The sequence below is a fragment of the Gavia stellata genome, chromosome 18 (genome assembly GCF_030936135.1).
Source record: "Gavia stellata isolate bGavSte3 chromosome 18, bGavSte3.hap2, whole genome shotgun sequence".
NCBI classification, from domain to species: Eukaryota; Metazoa; Chordata; class Aves; order Gaviiformes; family Gaviidae; genus Gavia; species Gavia stellata.
In genome coordinates, this window is record NC_082611.1 from 11,092,162 (window position 1) to 11,112,156 (window position 19,995).

Genomic DNA, 19,995 nt, shown 5'->3' on the forward strand with positions numbered 1-19,995 from the left:
GCATCCTTGTCACTGATCCTCATTCTTTAGGAAGAATTGGAAGTGAAACTCCACAGCAAAGCAGTTGAATGTCACACTACTTCAAGTATTTTGTATGCAACTTCAGTTATCTTAAAGTTGCTTTATCAGTTGTGCTATATACAGCATTGCTGTGTGTGGATTTTGTTTTGAAAAGTAGCCAAAATGGGATATTTCAGCAATTTTTGAGTGCTGTTTGTCAAGGGGGAAAGTGTACAACAAATTTTTGCAAAGTGATGGCCTATTAAAATTGCTGGTTTACACCTTACTGGATGAAATACAGCCTCTTTTCATTCACTTTTATCACTGGGGTGCTTTGACTCTACTACAGACCTTTTCTGGTCACTGGACAGCCACTATATAGATTTCTTTTTGTTTTTAGGCATGCGTGTTGAGTGATCCATGCAACAGTGAAGAACCTGCCATTGTACATTCCATGTATTACTGTTGTACTGGTTGCTTGTGATTCCGTTAGCAGGACGCTGTTAGTTCCCCTCATCCTACAGTTTCATTCAGCGAAAACATTTGAAAAGACAAACATGGTAGAGAGCCCAGAGCTACATGATGTTGCATTGTGTAGCCCCACAACAATCTTTAATAATAGCCAATCCTGCTTTGGCAATGGTGGGCTTGCTTGGAGGAGGTTCTGCCTTCTTTTCTGCTGGGCTTCCTGCAATGTTCAAAACAGGACACTATTAAAACCAAGAGCTGGTCAAACTGTTTCTTCCTACTTCTGGCCTAAAGAATGCAAGCCTTTCTTGCCCTCCCCTCTACCCCTGGGTATTTTAACACTTGTTTGAACAACACATCTAACACTTCGGTAGTAACCAAGCTGGTATGTGGATTCAGACAGCTCAGGAAGTCTGATCTCTTCAGGGGAGGGAGTTAAGAGGGGCTAAAGAATACAGACATCTCAATGGGAGGGTAAACTTGCATCTTGTTCAATCCAGGTGTCCCTTTTCACAGCCATAGGATCAGATAACAGGTCCTTCCACAGAAAGTTATCCTACTGTGTTTAACCCCCAACTAAGGAGTTGAACAGAAATATTGCTAGAGTTTATTCTGTTATCAACTTGGTTGTCATAATTAAGAGAATGAGATAAAGGTACATTTTAATTTTCCAGGGTGAAAAGAATCTTTATCTCTAACATTGCATTTAAAAGCAATGACGTGAAGTAAACAAACAAGGGACATGAATCATGCTCCCTGTGACTAAAAGGGTATAAACAATTAGCAATGCATCTTAAAATGTCTCTATCAACCTTGTACTTGAACTTAACAGTCATTCCACATCCCTCTGGAAACTCTTTAGCAAGATCTTGATTTCTGCAAAATGGCAGTGTGTTTGGATACAAACATCTTCAGCTAGTGGACCAAATTCATTCTCTAAGAAGGGCACCTTTCTCACTTGACTATCTCCATGCTTAAGAGCTCAGTTTGAGATAGGTCAAAATCTGTTACCTTTTAGAGCTCATGCTGTGACTGTTTGAAAGTTGCAGCTAAAAGCTTCCAAGGGATCAAGTGAACTGCTTAGTTTCTGAGAAAGTAGTGTTTGCAGTTCTGTCCATAAGTGATTTGGGTTGAGGTGATCGAAAAGCCTATTTATGCTGGTACGATGTAAGAAATTTGGAGCAGCTGTGGAAGTTTGCCATCTTTTCTCCAGTTTCCATCTTGCCTGCAGTAAAACAGGCAAACTTTGCTTCAGATATCCTAGCATATATCTTAAGAGCTTTTTTCCAGGTATTTTTGCAGAATCAAATGGGAAAATGATTGGCAAAAATACATCTAGTTGATTACAAAAGCAGGTTGTGGCAATGTGGATTCAAATATACTTTGCATATTTAAAACATACAAAGCAATTTTAAAGTGGCCATACATAACTTTGACTCAGTTTTAAGGGGTAATTGGGCATCTGAATTTTAAGTGGCCAGCAATTGCTGATACACTATCTTGTTTCAGGGAGATCTAGCTAGATTAACCTAGCTTTTGGCAGAGGCTGGCCCAGCATGGCCTTTGAAAATGCTCTTTTACCTAGTTGTTTTTAGAGTTTTTCCTATTGTTTTTCTTAATGTTTAGGAACTCACTGGTAGGAGATTGTGTTGCTTTGTCTAAGGGTTTTAACTTGGTGCGAAGGAATTCAGCCATCTCTCTGTCTTCTTCTTTTTCTCTGGTGGAAAAAAAGGAAAATAAATCTGTTATAGAAATAGCAATATTTTCTCTGTAAATGGGACAGTAAAAGCTAGAGTAGCTAGGATCAAATCACTAGTGAACAATTCACTACTTTGTTCTTTCTAAAACTACTTAACTTTACTGCTTATTAAAGAGCAAAATATTTGCCTAAATGAAAACAGTAACAAACTTCTTGTATAATTCAGAGACAGAATTTTCCCCAAGGTTCTTTACTTGTCTCTGATAGTGTTGGATTCTTTATATTCCGTAGTCAGCAGATTTAAACCATAATGTATCACCTGTTTTAAGTGCTTCACAATGCTTCCTATACAAAGTAAAGCAGAGGATACATATTGCTGTGATGGTACTGCTTATTTTTAAAGGCCTGCTTAGACAAAAGACTGGATCTCATGGTATTCTGCTGCTAGTCTTTACCAAAACCAAGTATATTTCTCTTTGCCTGAAGATGACAGTGTTAGGCCCAAAATAAAAAGATTGTGTTGCTAACCTTGATTGTATCTATTAATGGTATTTCCATGTTAGTTTCTTTGCTATGTTGTTACTTAACAATAAGTGCACTGATTGAATATCTCAGTTAAGAGAAGTGGATTTTATTATCAAGAGTTTTAAAAAAAAGCCTCAGGTTTTCCTGCAAATGTAAATCGACGCTGATGTATTCACATCTGCACAGTGCATAGCAGTACATTTTCAGTAGCCTACAATCAGGCTTCTGTATTGTCTGGCTGCTGATGAGGTTTTTGCGATTTGCACATTGAACTAGCAGTTGAGAGCTCTGCATTACATTACTAGCTCAGGCTTCTTGTCAGCTGCTGACTTTGGCCCGCTCTCTTTGATCAGCTGCAGGACTCTGGCAAGCTTTCTTCTCTGCTGTCCTTTGCTTGCTTTGAATTTAAATGTGTTGGAAGAGATATTGTCATTTAGGATAAATGGACTGATGAACCTTGAATCGTTACTGTTGAAGGAGATAGGGGAAGTAAGCAAAACTGACTATTTGTAGAGTATTGGGATCTCAGTGCAACAGCTGGAAACTAACTTTTGAGAAGGACCACAGGTTTCTCAGCAACTTGGGGCTAAGATACTGAGATGAAACCATTCTGAGCTCACTTATGCTTTAGGTTAGGTAGACCTGTGTTAGTGATTGCATTTTCTTTTTTTTTTTGCTATGGCAGGGTGAGAATAGTAATAATAAAACTTGGCCACATTAGTAATTTGTTTTTAAAAAGGCATATTTTAAATGTCTACAAATATGCCTCTTGTAGAATTCCACTTCATGTCTACTTCTCCTGCCAAGAGGATCCTCTGGTAGCAGCAAAAATTCTTCTCTTTATGGTAAATGCCCAGACACTTTCTGGTAGGAAAGTAAGAGACCTAACACTACTATAGTCATGAGACAACTGAATAATTAATGGGATAAAGAGCCACAGAAGTGCAATAATCTAGTTTTAATGTTTTTCCTATGGAACTGGGAGGAGGCTTTTAACTTGGGAAGCTGTTTCACAGGACCAATTCTCTCCCATTAATGGCAATGTAAATTTTGTCACTCACTCCAGTATAGTATTAGACTTGTGAAATCTCACTAGTAAGTTCAGTTCCTTTTAGTTCTTACCGTAATCTCTCCACCTCTGCATCATCTACAAGAAAATCTCTTTTTTGTACCAGTCTGTGGATCTTCTGAATCAGTTCATCCTCTCTTTGTTTCTCCATCTTTGTTTTTTCTTTTTCTGGTCAAAAACAGAGAAAAGAGACTATTACTTTGGATTCTAGGGAGCGAGGGGTGGGTGGACATACCAGATATCTAAGAATTAATTGTTGATTGAAGTCAATGGTTCTTCAGACCTGAGTCACCAAAACCCCAGCAAGTTCTGGTCGCTTCCACTTGCTGCTGTTGTGTCTGATCAGCTTAATGGTCTGGAGACTGTGTGGGGCTTGCCAAGCCTACTTTTAATATTAAATTACTCTGCAAGACACTGCTTTGAATTTTTTAAAGAGCTTTGGTAAGAAAACAGTCCAGGATGCTGCATTAAAATCCATGGTACAAACTCCCTTTGACCTCAGGGGAAATGAGACCACACCAAAAGGAGCCATTTCTCTGTATTTCATGACAGGTTGGCTGTTGACTACAACGCTTTTTACTACTCTGGTAAGGCAGGTGAGCTGCAAATCCACACAAATAATATCAATTGTAAAATGTGGAAAAATAAATGGAAGCGTTTATTTTCCCTGTGCTTCAAAAATCTGAGTAATTACTGTATGTCCTCGTTAATTGGCCAGTCTGTAATGACTAGGTTGTCTATAAACAACAATTTTTGTGACAATAAAGATGTGCCTGTCATAAACTAAAACTCATGAATGTTAGGGATTAGAGCTGTAGTTTAAGGTTATAAAGCAAATGTAGTTAAGACAGAAATCTTCAAACCTAGCAAGTGGAGCAGAGATGAGAAAGCCGGAGGCAAATCCCAGCCCATATATTTCCTCAAGAAGCTGAAAATTTTGATTAGCTGAGAAGACACTTTGCATTAAATCAAGAATTTTGGTTTTGAGCAGTAGAACTATGTTTAGAGAACCATAAAATTAGGTACAATAAGAATTGTGGGAAGAAGGGTAAGCTGCCTGCAGTCTGATGCATCTGAGCTATGTTATGTCTGCTGATTGAACTTATAAGAGATTTTAAACAGCTAAATAAATCAGACATGAATATAATTGTTTAATACAGCTTAATTTTGGATCACGGGCTTCAGGACGCTTACTGCTGGGAATTTCCGCATTAAATCCATTCCTTAGTAAGTGAGATAAAAGCAGCTTGAATATATTTTCAAGACAATTAAATTCTGTAAGTATCTTAAAGTCATATTCCTTGGAGAATTTTAAATTATGGACTGCCAATAGCAGAGGAAATAATTTGTAATATAACATAAGGCTGCTTTGTCTGGGATGTATTTTCTGTGTTTTAGAACTGATAAAGGAAGGTGATTATTGACTGCTGCGAAGATTTCTAAGACCTCTACGTTGTTACCTATGGAGAATTCCTGTGATTAATGATGAATTTGCAGCAGAGAAAAAAGGAGAATGCTTAGAAATCACTGCTTTTTCTTGCTTTGCCTCTTATGTTTATAGAGCAAGGGACTTCCTCTTGCTATTGAAGGTAGAAGGTACTTTCTACTTCCTTTCAATCTATCCTCTTCCCACATTGAGATGTGCTCTCCCATGATATCCTTCAGGAAACTGCCTGCCAAATATATGCATCCTGAATTGTGGCAAAGTACTGCATACTCTGTCCTAAAAGACTGATCCCATGTCTACTGAAATGGGCTAAACCGTGCCTAGTGAAACCAAAGAGCAGGTCTCTCTATACAAATCTGTATACTAACAGGAAAATTATGATTAAGATGTTATGAATTAACCCATTTCTGGAAAGTGTTTTTCTAGGTTAGGCACACGCTGTGTCAGCACTTAGTTCTGCGTGAATGCCAGCAGCTTTTTTGTCTTCATTAAGACAAAAGTATTCTTGTTGTGAGTCTGCCAAAAGGTGGTGCTGCTGGAACTGCACATACTTAATTCTTAAGTTTGAGATTTGCAAAGTGCTAAGGAGAAACTGCTGTCTGTGGATCTCTGCTTAAGACTTTGTGACTGGAAAATATTTTCTAAAAGGTTTTAAAAAAAAAAAGCCCCCCAAAAAAAGAAAACCGATCAACCCTAAGTGTAAGTTAAATGTATGAGTAGGAAAGCTGCAGACTAGAAGAGGGGAGGCAAGGGGAATCATTCACAGATATCTTCTAGGACTCATAATCCTTTCCAATACTATTTAAACCAATAATGTACCAACAGAATTATTAGAACTTAATGTGACCTGTAAGTAATTAAGAAGTATAAAGAAAGAAAAAAGTAAGATTATGAATCCACTTTTGTTTGGGTGCAAAGTGGAAAAGTTCTGACACAACTAAGAACGTGTGGCCTCAGAGTAGATCCCTGCTTCCTATTTCATGAGTGACCACCTCTCTTCTTTCTGGGGAGAAACTTGTCCTTGAAAGTTGCCCAATAAAATGGGGTGGGGGGGAAATGAGGATAAATAACCAAAGGAGAGTCAAAACTTATCCTTGATAGTTTGGCAGCAGCAAAATATTTCTGAAGGATGCCAGAGGCCATGAAGTAATATCTAGTGTAAATGGCCCACTGCAGTTGCTGAGTGTTTTGCAGGATCTGTCTACTTTTTTTCTTGAACAGAGTAGGGCTATTGTGGATGATCTAAAACAGCAAAGCTGTTGTGAAGCAAAATTTGTCATTTATTTCAGCTGGAGTTTGGAGTGAAGGACTGCAAAACTGCCCACAACTCTGTCCTTCCTTAGAGCAGTGAATCTGCAGAGAATTAAGGCAAAACATGAAGCAGACTTTTGCCCCTTGCTTTTTGTAGAAACCCATTTTACTTTATTCTATAAGGTAGTTTTAACTACCTTTAACTACCTTTTCCTATATCTAGGAAAAAAAGCTATCATGTTCACAGTGATGGTTATAAATCCCTCTCCTTTCTCCCTTTTATCTTGGGTATCTCAGCACTCTGTCTTCTCTACCTGACAATCTCCATGACACTTGATTCTCTTGAGATTACCAAGGGAGTGCAAGAACTAAGGAATGTGCACCTTGTTTGAGTGATATCTGCAGGGTTGCTGGTAAGGGAGCAGTGAAATACAGCATGAAAAGAAATTTAGAGACCAGGAGATTAAAGATGGGAAGGAAAATGAGAAGAAAAAATAAGGACTAGAGGAAAGAGATACAAAACTCAACCTTGGGGCAGATTTCTCATCATTAGGGGCAGAGGTATGTTCCTGACACCATCCCCACCCATGCATCACCCAAGCATTATCCTAATATTGGGTTGGAGATAGCCATTACCTGGGGTTGCTACCAAACTCTGCAGCTCTTTCTTAAGGTTCATAATGTCTTTGCAGAGCTGGATGTCATCCATCCTGCAGAAACAGAAAAAGCATGGTCAGAGACATGCAAACTCCATCCTGTGTTGATGGGATTGGCCAGATCTCATCTGAATATACGATACTGTCCCTTGCGTGGGGCCTGTGCATCAGCTTGAACTGCAGAGGTTTAACCTGGGGATACTAATACTGTTCATTCACCAGTTCTAACAGATAGCAAAAGGTATTTAATACTAAATGCCTGTTGAACCCTTGATTATTTGTCTTATTGGGATCTAATTTGTGTGTAGGTCATATCTGTCACTGCAGACTATTTCAGATGCCTTTTGCTTTCTTGAATGTCACCAAACATTCTGGAATGGCCATCTGTATATTTAATAGTCATGAAAAAGACAGGTGTACCATATTGCACATACTGCAGCAACCGTTTTCACTAGGGAAAAGAGCAAGGGTGAGAATAACAGGGAGCCTGGGAAGGGGCAGCAGAAGCTGATACATTATTTGGCACAGCCCAGATAAGGTTTATGTTCCACTACCAACTTTCTTTATGACCTTACTAATAACTTAGCCTTGATACCAAAGATCTAGAAACTGTTGTAATTTGGCATCTAACTGTTTTGAGGTCTTGTGCCTTGGGTGAATGTCTTCCATGGTTGACGCAAGTGCTTCAAATCCTTGATGTGTGCAGAAAGTCCATTAATGTTAAGACACAGAAGACAGCTAAAAAAAGAAAATCTGTAACATTAGCAGAAACTATTCTTTCAGTTCTTACTGCAACTGATACCTATCCTGAGGACTGCTATACCGAGTTATCCCCCGGAAGCTAGCAAACTTCAGCAGTAGCTTCCTGGCAAATGTTTTGTTTTTAGTGTCTTAGCCATATTGGCAGCCAAGGCTCAGGTGTTGGTTCTGAGGGCTGCATCAGGGGCTTCCATTTTGAAATCATGCCCTGAAGAATACAAAAAACAGCCTTTGTGTTCAATTGTACATTCTTCAACTCTGATGTCACCAATGCTATCCTTGCCCACAGATCTCAGAGTCTGTGCTTCGTAATCCTGTGCTGGAAGGGTGGATTGCCTGTTGCCTAAGCACTTAAAGGTAGCTGAAGTGGTATCAGAACATGGGTTGTCAGAATGGTAATTCAAGAGAGGAAACCTGAGAGATTAGAGTGTGTGTGTATGTGAGAGCAAGCACACAAAGGATAATGCAGTCAAATTATTGAATTAAGTGAGGACTGGAAAAAGTAGGTGTTTCTGGCACAAATAAGATTTTAATCACAACCAAAGAGCTTTTATGAACGCAGCTCTCTGCAGGGAGCTGTCCTTCAGCTGCTTTGCTCATGTTATTAAAACATGTTGATTCTTTTATTATTTGCTGCTTGTGTTAACTCCATCTTGCCTGTTCTGCTCCTTTCATCGTGCTATGACAGCTATTCCTGCTGCCTTTTTACTTGTCTCTTCCCAAAATGTGACAGTGAAATACCTCTGATAATAATCTTTATTGCTGACCTCTCTTCCTTGTTTAGATGCCACTGTCACCTCTGCTAGGGATCTACTTTCCCACCATACATCTGTCTTGTAAGACTGACTTTTATTGGGAAGATCAGCATGCTAGCCTCAGGGCTAGTCTATGGTTCACTGCTGTATGCGTTTAGGATGCTTGGAGGCAGAGACATTTATACTGATGATTATTCTTACTTGGGCTCCCTATATTATTCACGCTGATCACAAGCAAAGTCTGTTTTACTCTTGAGATCTATCATGCTAAATGGTACTGGAATTACTTTTATCAATTTAACAATCTTAAACACTATCCCCTCAGGAGAATCAATATTTAAAATGTGCTGGGATGTGAGCAAGCTTCACAGCTCCTTATCCATTCAATGTTCATGCAGTTTGGGTGTCACATTAATATAATGAGTGTTAATATACTTGAGGAAAATGACCGTGGTTAACAAAGACAACAATTTCTTGGTGAGAAACGTTCAATATTGAACTGCTATATTCAAATGATATCGAAGGGCCAGACCCTCAACTCCCGAAGAGAACAGTGAGTTTCTACAAGGGAGATCTCTATGACATACAAAGAGAGAATATTCTTTTTTCTGTATCGGGTAGATTGGGCTTCATCCTGGGAAGATCTGAAAGATACTAATTAAAACACTTCACTGTATCAGTTTGGCTCCCTGCCCTCCTCAAGGAATTCCCAAAAGCTAATCTCACTTCTCTTCTGTCAGGATTTTCAAGAATTTAAAATATCATTGGCAGTATGTTCCAAGTGAGCAAGATCATCGATGTTCAGTAGTCCCTACAGCCCCTATGCTCAATTTGCGGCAAAGGTACTGGCCTCATATTGCGCCGTAGTTGCAATTCCTCCCATTATTTCAGCTCTTTTTTTAATCTGACTGCAGGGCATATAGCTAGCACTCTGCATATATATTCTTAGCATCTCTTTTTCCTGAGACCTAAACTTTGTTACTGCCTTGTTACTCACAGGAGAGAAGTACATATGTGGCCAAGCACTCAAGAGCTGTAACGGCTCCGTGACAATCTGAATTCCAAAAGTCATAAGCCAGATGACCTCTCTGGAGTCCCAGCTCTGTAGGCTAGTGCATTTTGATGATGGACAAAGACTAAACCCACTATCTGTACAAATCCCCTTAAGCACATGGAACATCTTTCCTCCCATCTGTGTCAAACAGCCTTTGTGTTTCATCCACTCCACAGTGCTGATTAGGGAAAAAAAAAAGATCTCATTAAATGACTAAAGGAGGGCTATGGGACATATTCATAAAAACTATGTGAAGGCTTCATCCATCTGACTTAATGAAAACAGGAGGTATAGTTGCTTGTAACTATAAAGCACATCACACATCTGCTAGCAAGTAATACTGAATGTAGGGCTACAACTGCTGTCCTGAGCAACAGTCACCTTGTTGCTTTCAAAAAAAAAAAAAAGGGAAGAGGAGGAACTCCTGGGAAAGAAAGCTCTTAGAAGGCCATTCAATCTGTACTGGTACTATGAACCTTCCTCTCTTTTCCCCCTTATGCTTTGGTTCTTGGATGTGAGCAGTTACAGGAGGCCCAGGAGAAGTTAATGCTGTTTCTGGAAAAAAAAAAAAATCAGATCCCAGTGGATTTCCCAATTGAAAGCTGAATAGTCAGCAGGGTTTGACTGAGAGCATATTTGTATTACTGTCAGACCTCTTTAGGAAGTAAAAAGAGCTTTTGGGAATCTTAAAGAGAGCAGGAATCTGCAGAGTAGAGAAAACAAAACTCCTTTGGGTTCCCTAATCTTCTACAGAGAAGCTGGAGAAACATGCTGAGCCTAATTCTGCAGCACTTTCTCTCCTATGTTATAAGTCAAATCTACCAGAGTGCAAGACAGGCAAGAGAAGTTACACAGACTATTGTCCAGCTTATTTAAGAGCACTGCTATGCTCCCTGTGCACCTGGTGCTTTTCTCAAAGGAGAGCAGCACAGTCAGGTTATGGGTCTGTGCAGAATGCAATGGCTTTTTCCCTATAGATACAGCATGGCATAGGGTACTGAAGTGACACCCTCCTGGCCTGTTTAAGTTACCTGCAAAGCTGCGAGACATTTGCATAAAATTTGCAATATAAACCCACCTTTGCTGAACTATCTGTTCTCTGGAATAGGTAGTACATTCTTTCCAGTCCCTGTGAAATCGCTTTTGATGTTGTAGAAAAAAACATCAGTAAAGCAAACAGCAGTTACAGTATGTCAGTTTTCCCCCCAGAGCTGAGCTTTAAATGTCTGCCCAGCAATCTTAAACACAGGAGTTATGAGTATGATAAAACATTTGGATTATTAAGAGCCCAAATCCATTCCTGGAGTAATTGCAATAGTATTGAACCAGGGATGAATTCTTAGTGTGCTTTCATGTATTCCTGATGCACTGTCTGCAATTCTGCTTTTCTATTTCTTGATGGCTTATTGCAAGAAACCCTCTGTATGCTTGGAGATATCACATAAGCATGTATTATTCTTTTCTCTCTTGGTATTTTAAGCTATATCATCAAAACCTAAAAGCAGATTCTCTGTTTGCGAAAAAAAAGATAAAATAGCTCATAATGAATAAACAGCACGAGCAAAAGATTTTTTTAAATATGTCACAAAATGACAGGAAAATAAGTGGGTCGGAAGAGTCTGCAGTAATCTGGCACAGTGACTCAGCCCCAGTATGTGTTTCTGTGGTCCAGTTACCAGGAGAAGAATGCTCTGAATGCTGTCATTTCCATAAGATCCACAAGTGAGGTGACAGCATGAGTCACTTCTGCCGTGCACCATCTGAACTGAGTTGGAGCAGGGCAAGGAAACAGAGAGGAGGCCTTCCATTCAGCTGTGCCCTGGCAGGTCTCAGAGGCTGTGGAAGATAATGGCAGGCAGGACTTAAAAAAGAAACATTCTGTACTGGACACAGAAGAAGTGTTTTGTTTTGTTTCAATAGAAATTATTACATAACAGGTAAATTTTTCTGTCGTCTTTTCAGCTGAGGAAGAAAACCAAATTCCCTAGTGTAAGACATAGATACCATCTAGAGCCATGGATGGAAAAAAAACCAAAAACAATTGTAAAACACAGCAGGAAAATCAAAAAACAGTCACCTTAATGGTCAGCCAAAGAAAAAAAGATGGCAAATAAGTTTGTCAAATGCTTAGGGTTTAGGCATAAGAACTATTGATAACAGCTATGTAAGCATCAATATCTTTTTCGTTGATTTCAGGATGAGCAGAGGAGTTGTGTGTCTAGAGAGCTGCTGCCTTTGCTGAATGACTTTCAAAGCTAGGAATAGATCTGTGCTCCCTCTAGCACGTCTGTAAGAGGAGGTCTGAGATTCTTTTGTTTTCTGTTATTGCATTGAAGTGCTTGAAGTTAAAAAATGAATGTAGAGTCATTTTGTTGGTTTCCTTCCCTCTCTTCCAAGAGGGTTTGCAGGCACTTAGGTTATTTTTAGTTCTGTTTTAATATATACCTGTCCCAGTAGTAAAATGCTTGTAATTGTTAGAGTTTCTGAAGACTTCAATATGCCAGTCTAGGAGACGGCCTAAGAATCAGATGTCATGCTAAGTCACAAGTTGACAAGATTACATGTATCTGGAGAAGGTCTCAAATATAGGGATAAGAAGATCATCTCATTGGTGGTGTCACCAATGAACATGCTGAACACCAGCCAAGAGTAGCCAATAGTGATGTAGAAATTTGGGTGATTGACATAAAGAGCTGTATAGAAATAAAAGAGAATTGCTACAGAGATGGTAACGTGTTGTCAAGCTGCAGATTTGTTAAAATATGGACTGAGGTGGGGAGGAGAGACATCAGTGGAGGATGCCTTTGGGGACTGCAGGTGTTTAAGACCTTGCTAAAGCTGTGAGGAATCTGGAATGGTGAAAGTATTCTGGGAATAGGAGAAAACAAGAAGTTGATGTAAGCCCCTCTTCTATATTTGACTCCATTCTGTCCCTGTAAACTCATCTTGGTTTCTTAAAGCCTCTAATTATAAATCTGTGAAATCACATGCAAGATTTAATGAATATAGCACACATTGTCTGAGTCATTATGGTATGTGTTTATCACCTTGTTGTTTAGCTCAGCACCTGGTGCTGCTCAGGCTGGAAGACACAAAGCTGGCAATTAAGGTAACAGATTGCTGACCAGCCTGCTTGGCAGGTCAGGTTACAAATCAAAAGTCCTATGATTAACTTTAACTATTAAAATAAGTGTGTTTATCTTTTCTTGTTAAAAGTGCTCTCTGATGGAGGAACACTGGATAGAAGCACTGGACCACAACTTGCAAAGTAATGTAATTCAGCTGTCGTTTCAGACAATTGAAGATGGCAGGACTTGAAAATCTCAGTCCCTGGAGGTCATATTTAAGGCATATTTCACAGAAATTCAGAACAGTGTCTAAAGAAGCTGTCTGTATTTCATTCTCACTGACATTGTTAAATTCTCTTGAGCTGGACCATCTCCTCTGCCAGTTATGAAGTTTTACTGTCAACTTCAATAGTAACAAGAGGAGCTTTCCTGGAAATGCCTCACTGTCGAGGGGAATATTTCTCTACATGGCAAAAACTGACTAAGTTAATTTGTCTAAAAACATACAATAGAGAAGTTAGATTAAAATTCAGAAGTATCTAACCCCACTGCAGTAGCATACAGAAGACTGTATGTAAAAGCATAGGGCCAACTTCTGTGCATGGTTCATTTAAAGTGGTCTGGTAGTTCTTTGTTATTAGGCAGCAGAAGTAGGAAATTCTGGGTTTGGCTATTTATTGTCTCTAGCAGAATTGATGATAAATTTCCTTCTTAATTTGCCTCCATATTTGACCTGTTCTTATTTTTAAAAAGAGAAGAGCAACAATTTGGTATCAAAGCTGCAAAGAATATAGAGGTATCTGGTATAAAATCAAACATTGACAGTCAGTCCATTTCAGGACTTTTCAATTCACTGTTGAATCATCACTGATCTATACTCTCCTATTTATAGCAGAAGGCGAGTGAGAGAGACAACTGAAATACCACAGGTCAAGAGTTACACATTACTACAGAGCATCCTTGCCTATAGGAAGATTAACTGTGCAAAAGGGTGGGCCATAGTAACTGTGAGTACTATATATGCATGATGTATTATGAATACGTTATCTTGGATACATGGAGTCATGGGAGACAATTCATTCTACCATCCACTCATGCAAACCAGACCACAGGTAGCTAAGAACTGGGAAATCAAAACCAGTTTGGGATTAAAGGTTACATTTGGAAATACAGTGCTAAATTACTGACCTAAAAATGACTAGGTCAAAAGACTGAAGATACCCAGAGCTGCTCCCTCTTCTATTAACAGCAATTTGTGACAACCACAACATATATTCAATGTAGAAAATGCTATTTAAAGAAAGTTTTCTATTAAATAATTATTTTCCTAGCTGTCCAACAGAGATAATAATGAAAATTCCTCCTTCTACATTTTTTTCTTTTTTAAGACACAAACATCTCAACTAATAGGTACTAAGTCTACAATTCACTAAATATTTTGCTAATGATATGTTTATCATTGTACAACACTAAAAAATGCTTTTCTTCTGAGCATTTTAACTGCCACACAGTTGAAAGTGTAATGTCATATTTTCCTCTGGGGCTGATTGTTTACTATCAAACAAGGTAAAGGAGATGGCTCTGCAGAGATATCAAACTGAACAAAGGCATTTTTCTTTCTTTAAGAGCTGATTTGTAGTTATACTTTCAGCTTAAAGTGCACAGTCCAGAACGTTGCAATTCTCATGTTCCTGATGCTTGCAGGCTCCCATCTGAAGACCTGGGAGACCCTCACCAGAGCTGGACCTTCCAGGAGTTCCCAGTTCTACAGTGGGCATGCTGATATCCTTGAGGCTCCCAGATCCATGGCAGTCCCCTAGAAATGGTGTCCTTGATCTCAAAGCTTGAGGCTTCTGACTATCTGACAACTTTCATTACAGAAACCAGGTTGTGCCATTTCCCAGCTTATAGTTTCCTGGTTATTTCCTCAAGGACTCTGGGTATCTGCAGGTGAGACATTGTTGCAATGTGCTTGGGATGGGAAGGTTAATGGGGACACACAGTCACAGCCACAAATCAATCCTATCTTGCAGAGGAGTGTGTGCCACACCAGGCTGTATCAGTGGGACAGCCATCGTATCCGTCATAAAGCTGGGCTTGGTATTTTCCCTAATGGTACCTTATCTTATAAAGCCGACAACCTGACATGTATATTTACTGAAAAATATATACCATCACACAACTGCCTCCTTCTCTACAGCATCCCAAAGTGCATCCTGTGTTCCTAGAGCAAGATACAGTCAGGAAAAAAAAGGAAGGAATTCACAGTAAGTTATATTGTATAGTTAAGATTATAGAACTGTGAAAGAGAAAAGATTTATTACTCCTTTCCGTGAAAAGACAGACCTTATCAGAAAACACTGACAACACAACTCTATTCATGAAAAAAAATCTGGTTTTGTTGTGTTATTTCTTTGCACTCTGGTAACAGCTAGGTGCCAAACTCAGAGAAAAGTACTAGATACTGTACATAAAGTAAACAGTCCTAAGAGAATTCCATGCTTAACCTTAGAGGAGAGAAAATATATAATAGAAAATAATAGAAAATAGATACAGTACAAAGACAAAAAGTAGCAGAGAAAAAATCAAAACTAGCCAAGAAAGCAAAAGTCAGAACACCTGCTTAGCAATATATAACCAGCAAGTTACCACCACTATTCACGCCTTTGACAGCCTGTTTATCTCTTTATACTCTCCCTCCCTCTCATGCTTACCCAGGGTGATGCTTAGCGTGTGCCACTGTTGCCACACGTGGCATTAAGCCACTGAAAAGTCATAACTGACGCTACACTAGTCAGTCACTAGAAAGAGAGATAAAGTATTTGGTTGAAAAAATAATTAAAATGTGAAATGAACTTCGTTCATACAAAGACAGCAATCATTGCTGTCTTTTCTTACTTCAGAATGGAAACACTCCACGTAAGCAGCTTTGTAGTACAGTATTACTTTTCAAGTTTAGCCAGTAATGAAAGACTGTTTGTTTCATGTTCCCACTTTGTGTGAGTCTGCTAGATTTACTGCACTCATTCTAAATTAAAATACAGGATTTCTATGTTGGTTTATTGAAGGTTGCCATCACCAAAGGAATTAACCTCTCACTTCTGCAGTTCTTGTGTCGCTTGATGTTGCTTCACTTTGCAGTGGTTGCATAAAGCCAGGCAATCAGCAGACATACCTTTTTGTACTTTAAAACACTAATGTGCTGTGCATACTGCAAAAGACGTCAAGGTGAGAATCCTGTCTGACCTCTGTTGTCCTTAGAAGGAATATGGTTTATAAATTTTTCTCCATTATGAATTTGCCCTAAGTTTGAGATTCCACCATTATGTCCTATATTATACCATTATGTCCTATTATACCCCATAGAATGACCATTACTGACTATCTCACCTCTGTTACTACTAGCAATGGGTGCATCAATGTCACAGCAGCAAAAGAGAGATTTATGGGTTTTTTGCAAAGTGGGAAAAGGATAAAGGTTAAAAAGGCAAGTAAAGAAAAAGTAAGCCTGATTGGAAGCAAGAAAAAAAAACCAAAATGGGGATTAATTATGTACTCTGGACAGCTAATGAAGCTGTGGGACTGCTGGTATGAGTTTATTACCAGGGCAAAGTCAAGTTGAAGCAAACTTACCTACATAAAAGGTAATTGTTCCTGGGATTACAAGTAAGCAAACATAATACTGTAAAATGGTCTAAAAACCTGAATGGACCTATGGAGAATTTGGATGATGTAGGTATTACGAGCACTCTGGAGAAGAGGGAGTCATCTAATAGTGTGTAGTGAGAGTGTACAAAGACAATGACCAATTTTAATTCTGCTAAGTCAATGTAGACGTGAATTCGGTTTTTTTACAGTATTAGTTTAGCAATGTAATAACCACACAGACATTAAGCAAATACTCTATGTGTTACATTTATAACATTTTTACAGATAAAACAAGTTCAATGAGGTAAGAAACTGTTTTCAATAATTGCCTAAAGCAACCTAATAGGGCTTACTATTAAATATCTTATATTCCCTGTACATTAAAAAATTGCCATTCAGTATCACCTACATGGCGGAAATAACTACTCCCAAGACAGCTATCACAGGTGCAAGCAACTTCCAGTTTTAGTTCAAGGTCATCCAATATAGCTGGCTTCAAGTTTTGCTTTCCATCTGGAAAGCCAGCAGTATCAGGCACTGGCAGATTTCCCAAGGAGCATGTTTCATGAGGACAGTGAATGCCATAAAAACTCCATGCCTTTTCTATTCACAGGCATAGGCAGTAACTGTGGGTGATCTCACCTATACTATTAATATTTACTGGGTCAGAATATGCTATTACATTTTACAATGCATGAATTTTGCACTACAAATGATTCTGAGGTTCAGTTTTGATCTGTTCCTATATCATATAGAGGTCGGAGGTTTTGCTGCCTGTCTCCTCTGTCAGCTAAACTGAGCTAACCATGCATTATCCATTTTTACAATCATGTCTTTCAGCACTGTAGATTCCCATGCCCCCCAGTGATATGAATCCTCAACTGCTTCTGAAGCCACACACAAGTATTCATAGCAGTAACACGTTAAATGTGCAATGAGAGGATGCTGCCTGAGCAGCTCCCTCGGCTTTTGGGTCTGTTATCTCACCAGGAAAGAAAAAAAGGAAGTGGGACAGGAGAATTAGAAAGGGAGAGAGAGTGTGCATGTTCTGAAGTGGTACGTTTGCTTTCCTTAACAGCAAAGACAGATTGAAAATTTACAGTTTGACCCAAAACTCTTTTTATAGAGAACATTTTAAGAAATGAGCTGAGAGAAGCCCAAGAAGCAAATGAGGGGGAATGCTGGCTAGCTATAAACTGATGCTTTTCCGTACATATTGTCTCCTTCATATCAATACATGCTGAGTCCTCAGCTTTACTGAAAATAAACCCAGAAGAGCTGGAGATAGCATATGATGGCTTTAAGCTGTATTTTCATTTCCTGGGCTGGCTGGAGATGGTCACAACAGCTCCTGGCATAATTTTATGAAGTTTCACAATATCAGTAGCATAGAAGGAGAGATGCTACAACTAGCCACAGCACCTTGACATATCCTGAGGAGGTCCATCCTGAGCACTAAGTGAGGCAGGGTCTTGAGACAAAAATAGGATTCAATAACGTAATTACAGAGCAAATCACAGTGCATCTGCTCTGCTGTGGCTGTGGTTGCCTGAGCTAAAATGTGATTGCACAACGTAAATTGTGGCATTACCTAATTGAGGAAGACTTGATTTTATAATCTGAAAATTGGTTCCATGTAAACTTCAGGTAATTCTTCATAGGAAGCAGGTATTCAGCTGGAAATAGTAAAGACTTCCTGGATATGAAGAGTACAGCTGTCTTCAGCTGCCCTCCTTTTCTTTTTAAAGGAGGAAATAACAGCATGGAGCAAAGCAAAGGACAGGCTTACAAAGGCCAGTATCTGACTTGCAATTTGCACCAAGTTCTGAGAAACATCATGATCTATTAATCGATTGCTTCAGCTGATTTTGCTTTCTTTATTTCTTTGTATTGATAAAAAGAAAAAAAAGAATTATCAGAAAGCTGGCCTTTCTTAAAGTATACACTAAAAGATGAACTATTTCACTGTGGTATATAGCATGTAATCTGTTAAACAGATAAAAGAGTTCAGTTGCTTCCCTTGCTTTTCAAATAAAAAAATTTCAGGGGACAGGCTAAGAACATGCTGTCACACATCTAATTGTACTGAGCTTCACTCAGCAAAATTAAAAAGCTGTGTTTTGCAATAAAGAAGCCTCACAAATTTGAAAATCAGAGACGTCAACTGGAGTTTCCTGTACTGTATGTTTTTGCTTCACTTCAGAGTTCCACAAAGTTACACTGTTTAAATGTATCTTTGCCTTTAAGTGCTTTAGTTTTTAATTAAGGAAATGAGGTCTCACATTATGTTTAGTACACCAGTAAGGAATTTCCACTCCTATCTGCCAGGCAGAGACAAAAAAAGCATACAAAGGACTACAAAGCAGTACAAAAGAAAGAAAAATCACATGTATTGACACTATACAGATATTTGTAGTCTTCACTTAAAAATTTTTGGTGTTTCATTTTTAAACAGGGTAAATCCTGTTTCCACTGAACGTTCACTTCTTCTATATTTTGGGGAAGTTTAACACAGTGATAGGCAGACTACAGAAATGTCTATATTTGTCTAAGAGAAAACACAAGTATTCCCCTTCAACAGTAAATTATTGGCCTGTCACTAAAAACCAGTATCTATTGCTCTGTGGGGCTGTGGACAATACATGATTTGTGGGCCTGGTATAGAGATGCAGACAAATTGCAACACCTTCTTAAAGATATCATCTGAATTTTAAAATAATTTTGATGGATATTAGTACATACCTGACTTGTCCACCAGTCAGGAATGATGTAATTTCTGGAAGCTGTCAGTAGATGTCTGTCAGCCAGTTTAATTTTCAGAGCTGTGCCCTGTAAACTGCACTGAGTTCAGGTTTGGACCAGGGTACATGGCCTTCTTGGGTGCTGTACTTCAGGTGATCAGTGAGTGTTTTTATTGAAGGACAGGTGGAGGACACATGCATTTAACAGCCCTGCATCCAAACATCCTCTGGTTTTCACAAAGGCCTCCTGGGACAGACTCACCAGTGCTCTGTTGCCTCCCATGGGAGCCAGGGGCATTGGAGGTGGTCGCTAGAAAAACAGTTTTTTGAGGGCCTTAGCTGGCAGCACACAGCCCTCTATGCCACACAGCCCAGCAGACAATACGAGGAGCACACAGAGTTTGTGAGGAAAAAAAAAATACCTCAAAGCTGTTGCAAAAGGAAGGTAGGTGTCAGGGGAAGGGTTGCTGCAGTAGCCCCACAGACAGGGCAGCCATTTTGTATTGTGTGGTTGAGCTGCCACAGAATGGCAGCCATTTTATCTGATGTGGCCGCAGAACTCATTTCACCTGTGAGGACAAGCAATTAGCACTGTGTTGCACGGCTCTGCAGTGGAAGGGTCCCTGTGAAGGACTCCCACTAAACTTTAAAAATAAAGTGTGCCCCTTATTAAAGGATTTTTTGCTGCCGTTTCCCTTCTTTAACCAGAATCATCAACCTGCAGGCAGGTGAGTTCTTTTAGCTGGTGACTGACTTTGGTATCACGTGAGTTACTGTTGCTGACTGTGTGTTCAAATCTTTTTCTAGGGGTGGAAAATTTCTTCCTGAGGAGATTAACCTTTCTGTTGATGGCCC

General features: G+C 39.2%; 1 protein-coding gene across 1 annotated transcript in view; it reads right to left on the bottom strand.

Annotated features, from left to right (window-relative positions):
• Positions 1-439: 439 nt before the first annotated feature.
• Positions 440-19,995, bottom strand: part of BMERB1 (bMERB domain containing 1) — a 53,060-nt gene continuing 33,504 nt past the window's right edge. The window contains exons 3-6 of the mRNA XM_059826333.1: positions 7,096-7,169; positions 3,815-3,929; positions 2,099-2,185; positions 440-684 (exon numbers count right to left, since the gene is read on the bottom strand). Coding sequence (XP_059682316.1) covers positions 576-684; positions 2,099-2,185; positions 3,815-3,929; positions 7,096-7,169 — 385 coding nt within the window. The 3' untranslated portion in view covers positions 440-575. The remainder of the gene's footprint in view (positions 685-2,098; positions 2,186-3,814; positions 3,930-7,095; positions 7,170-19,995) is intronic.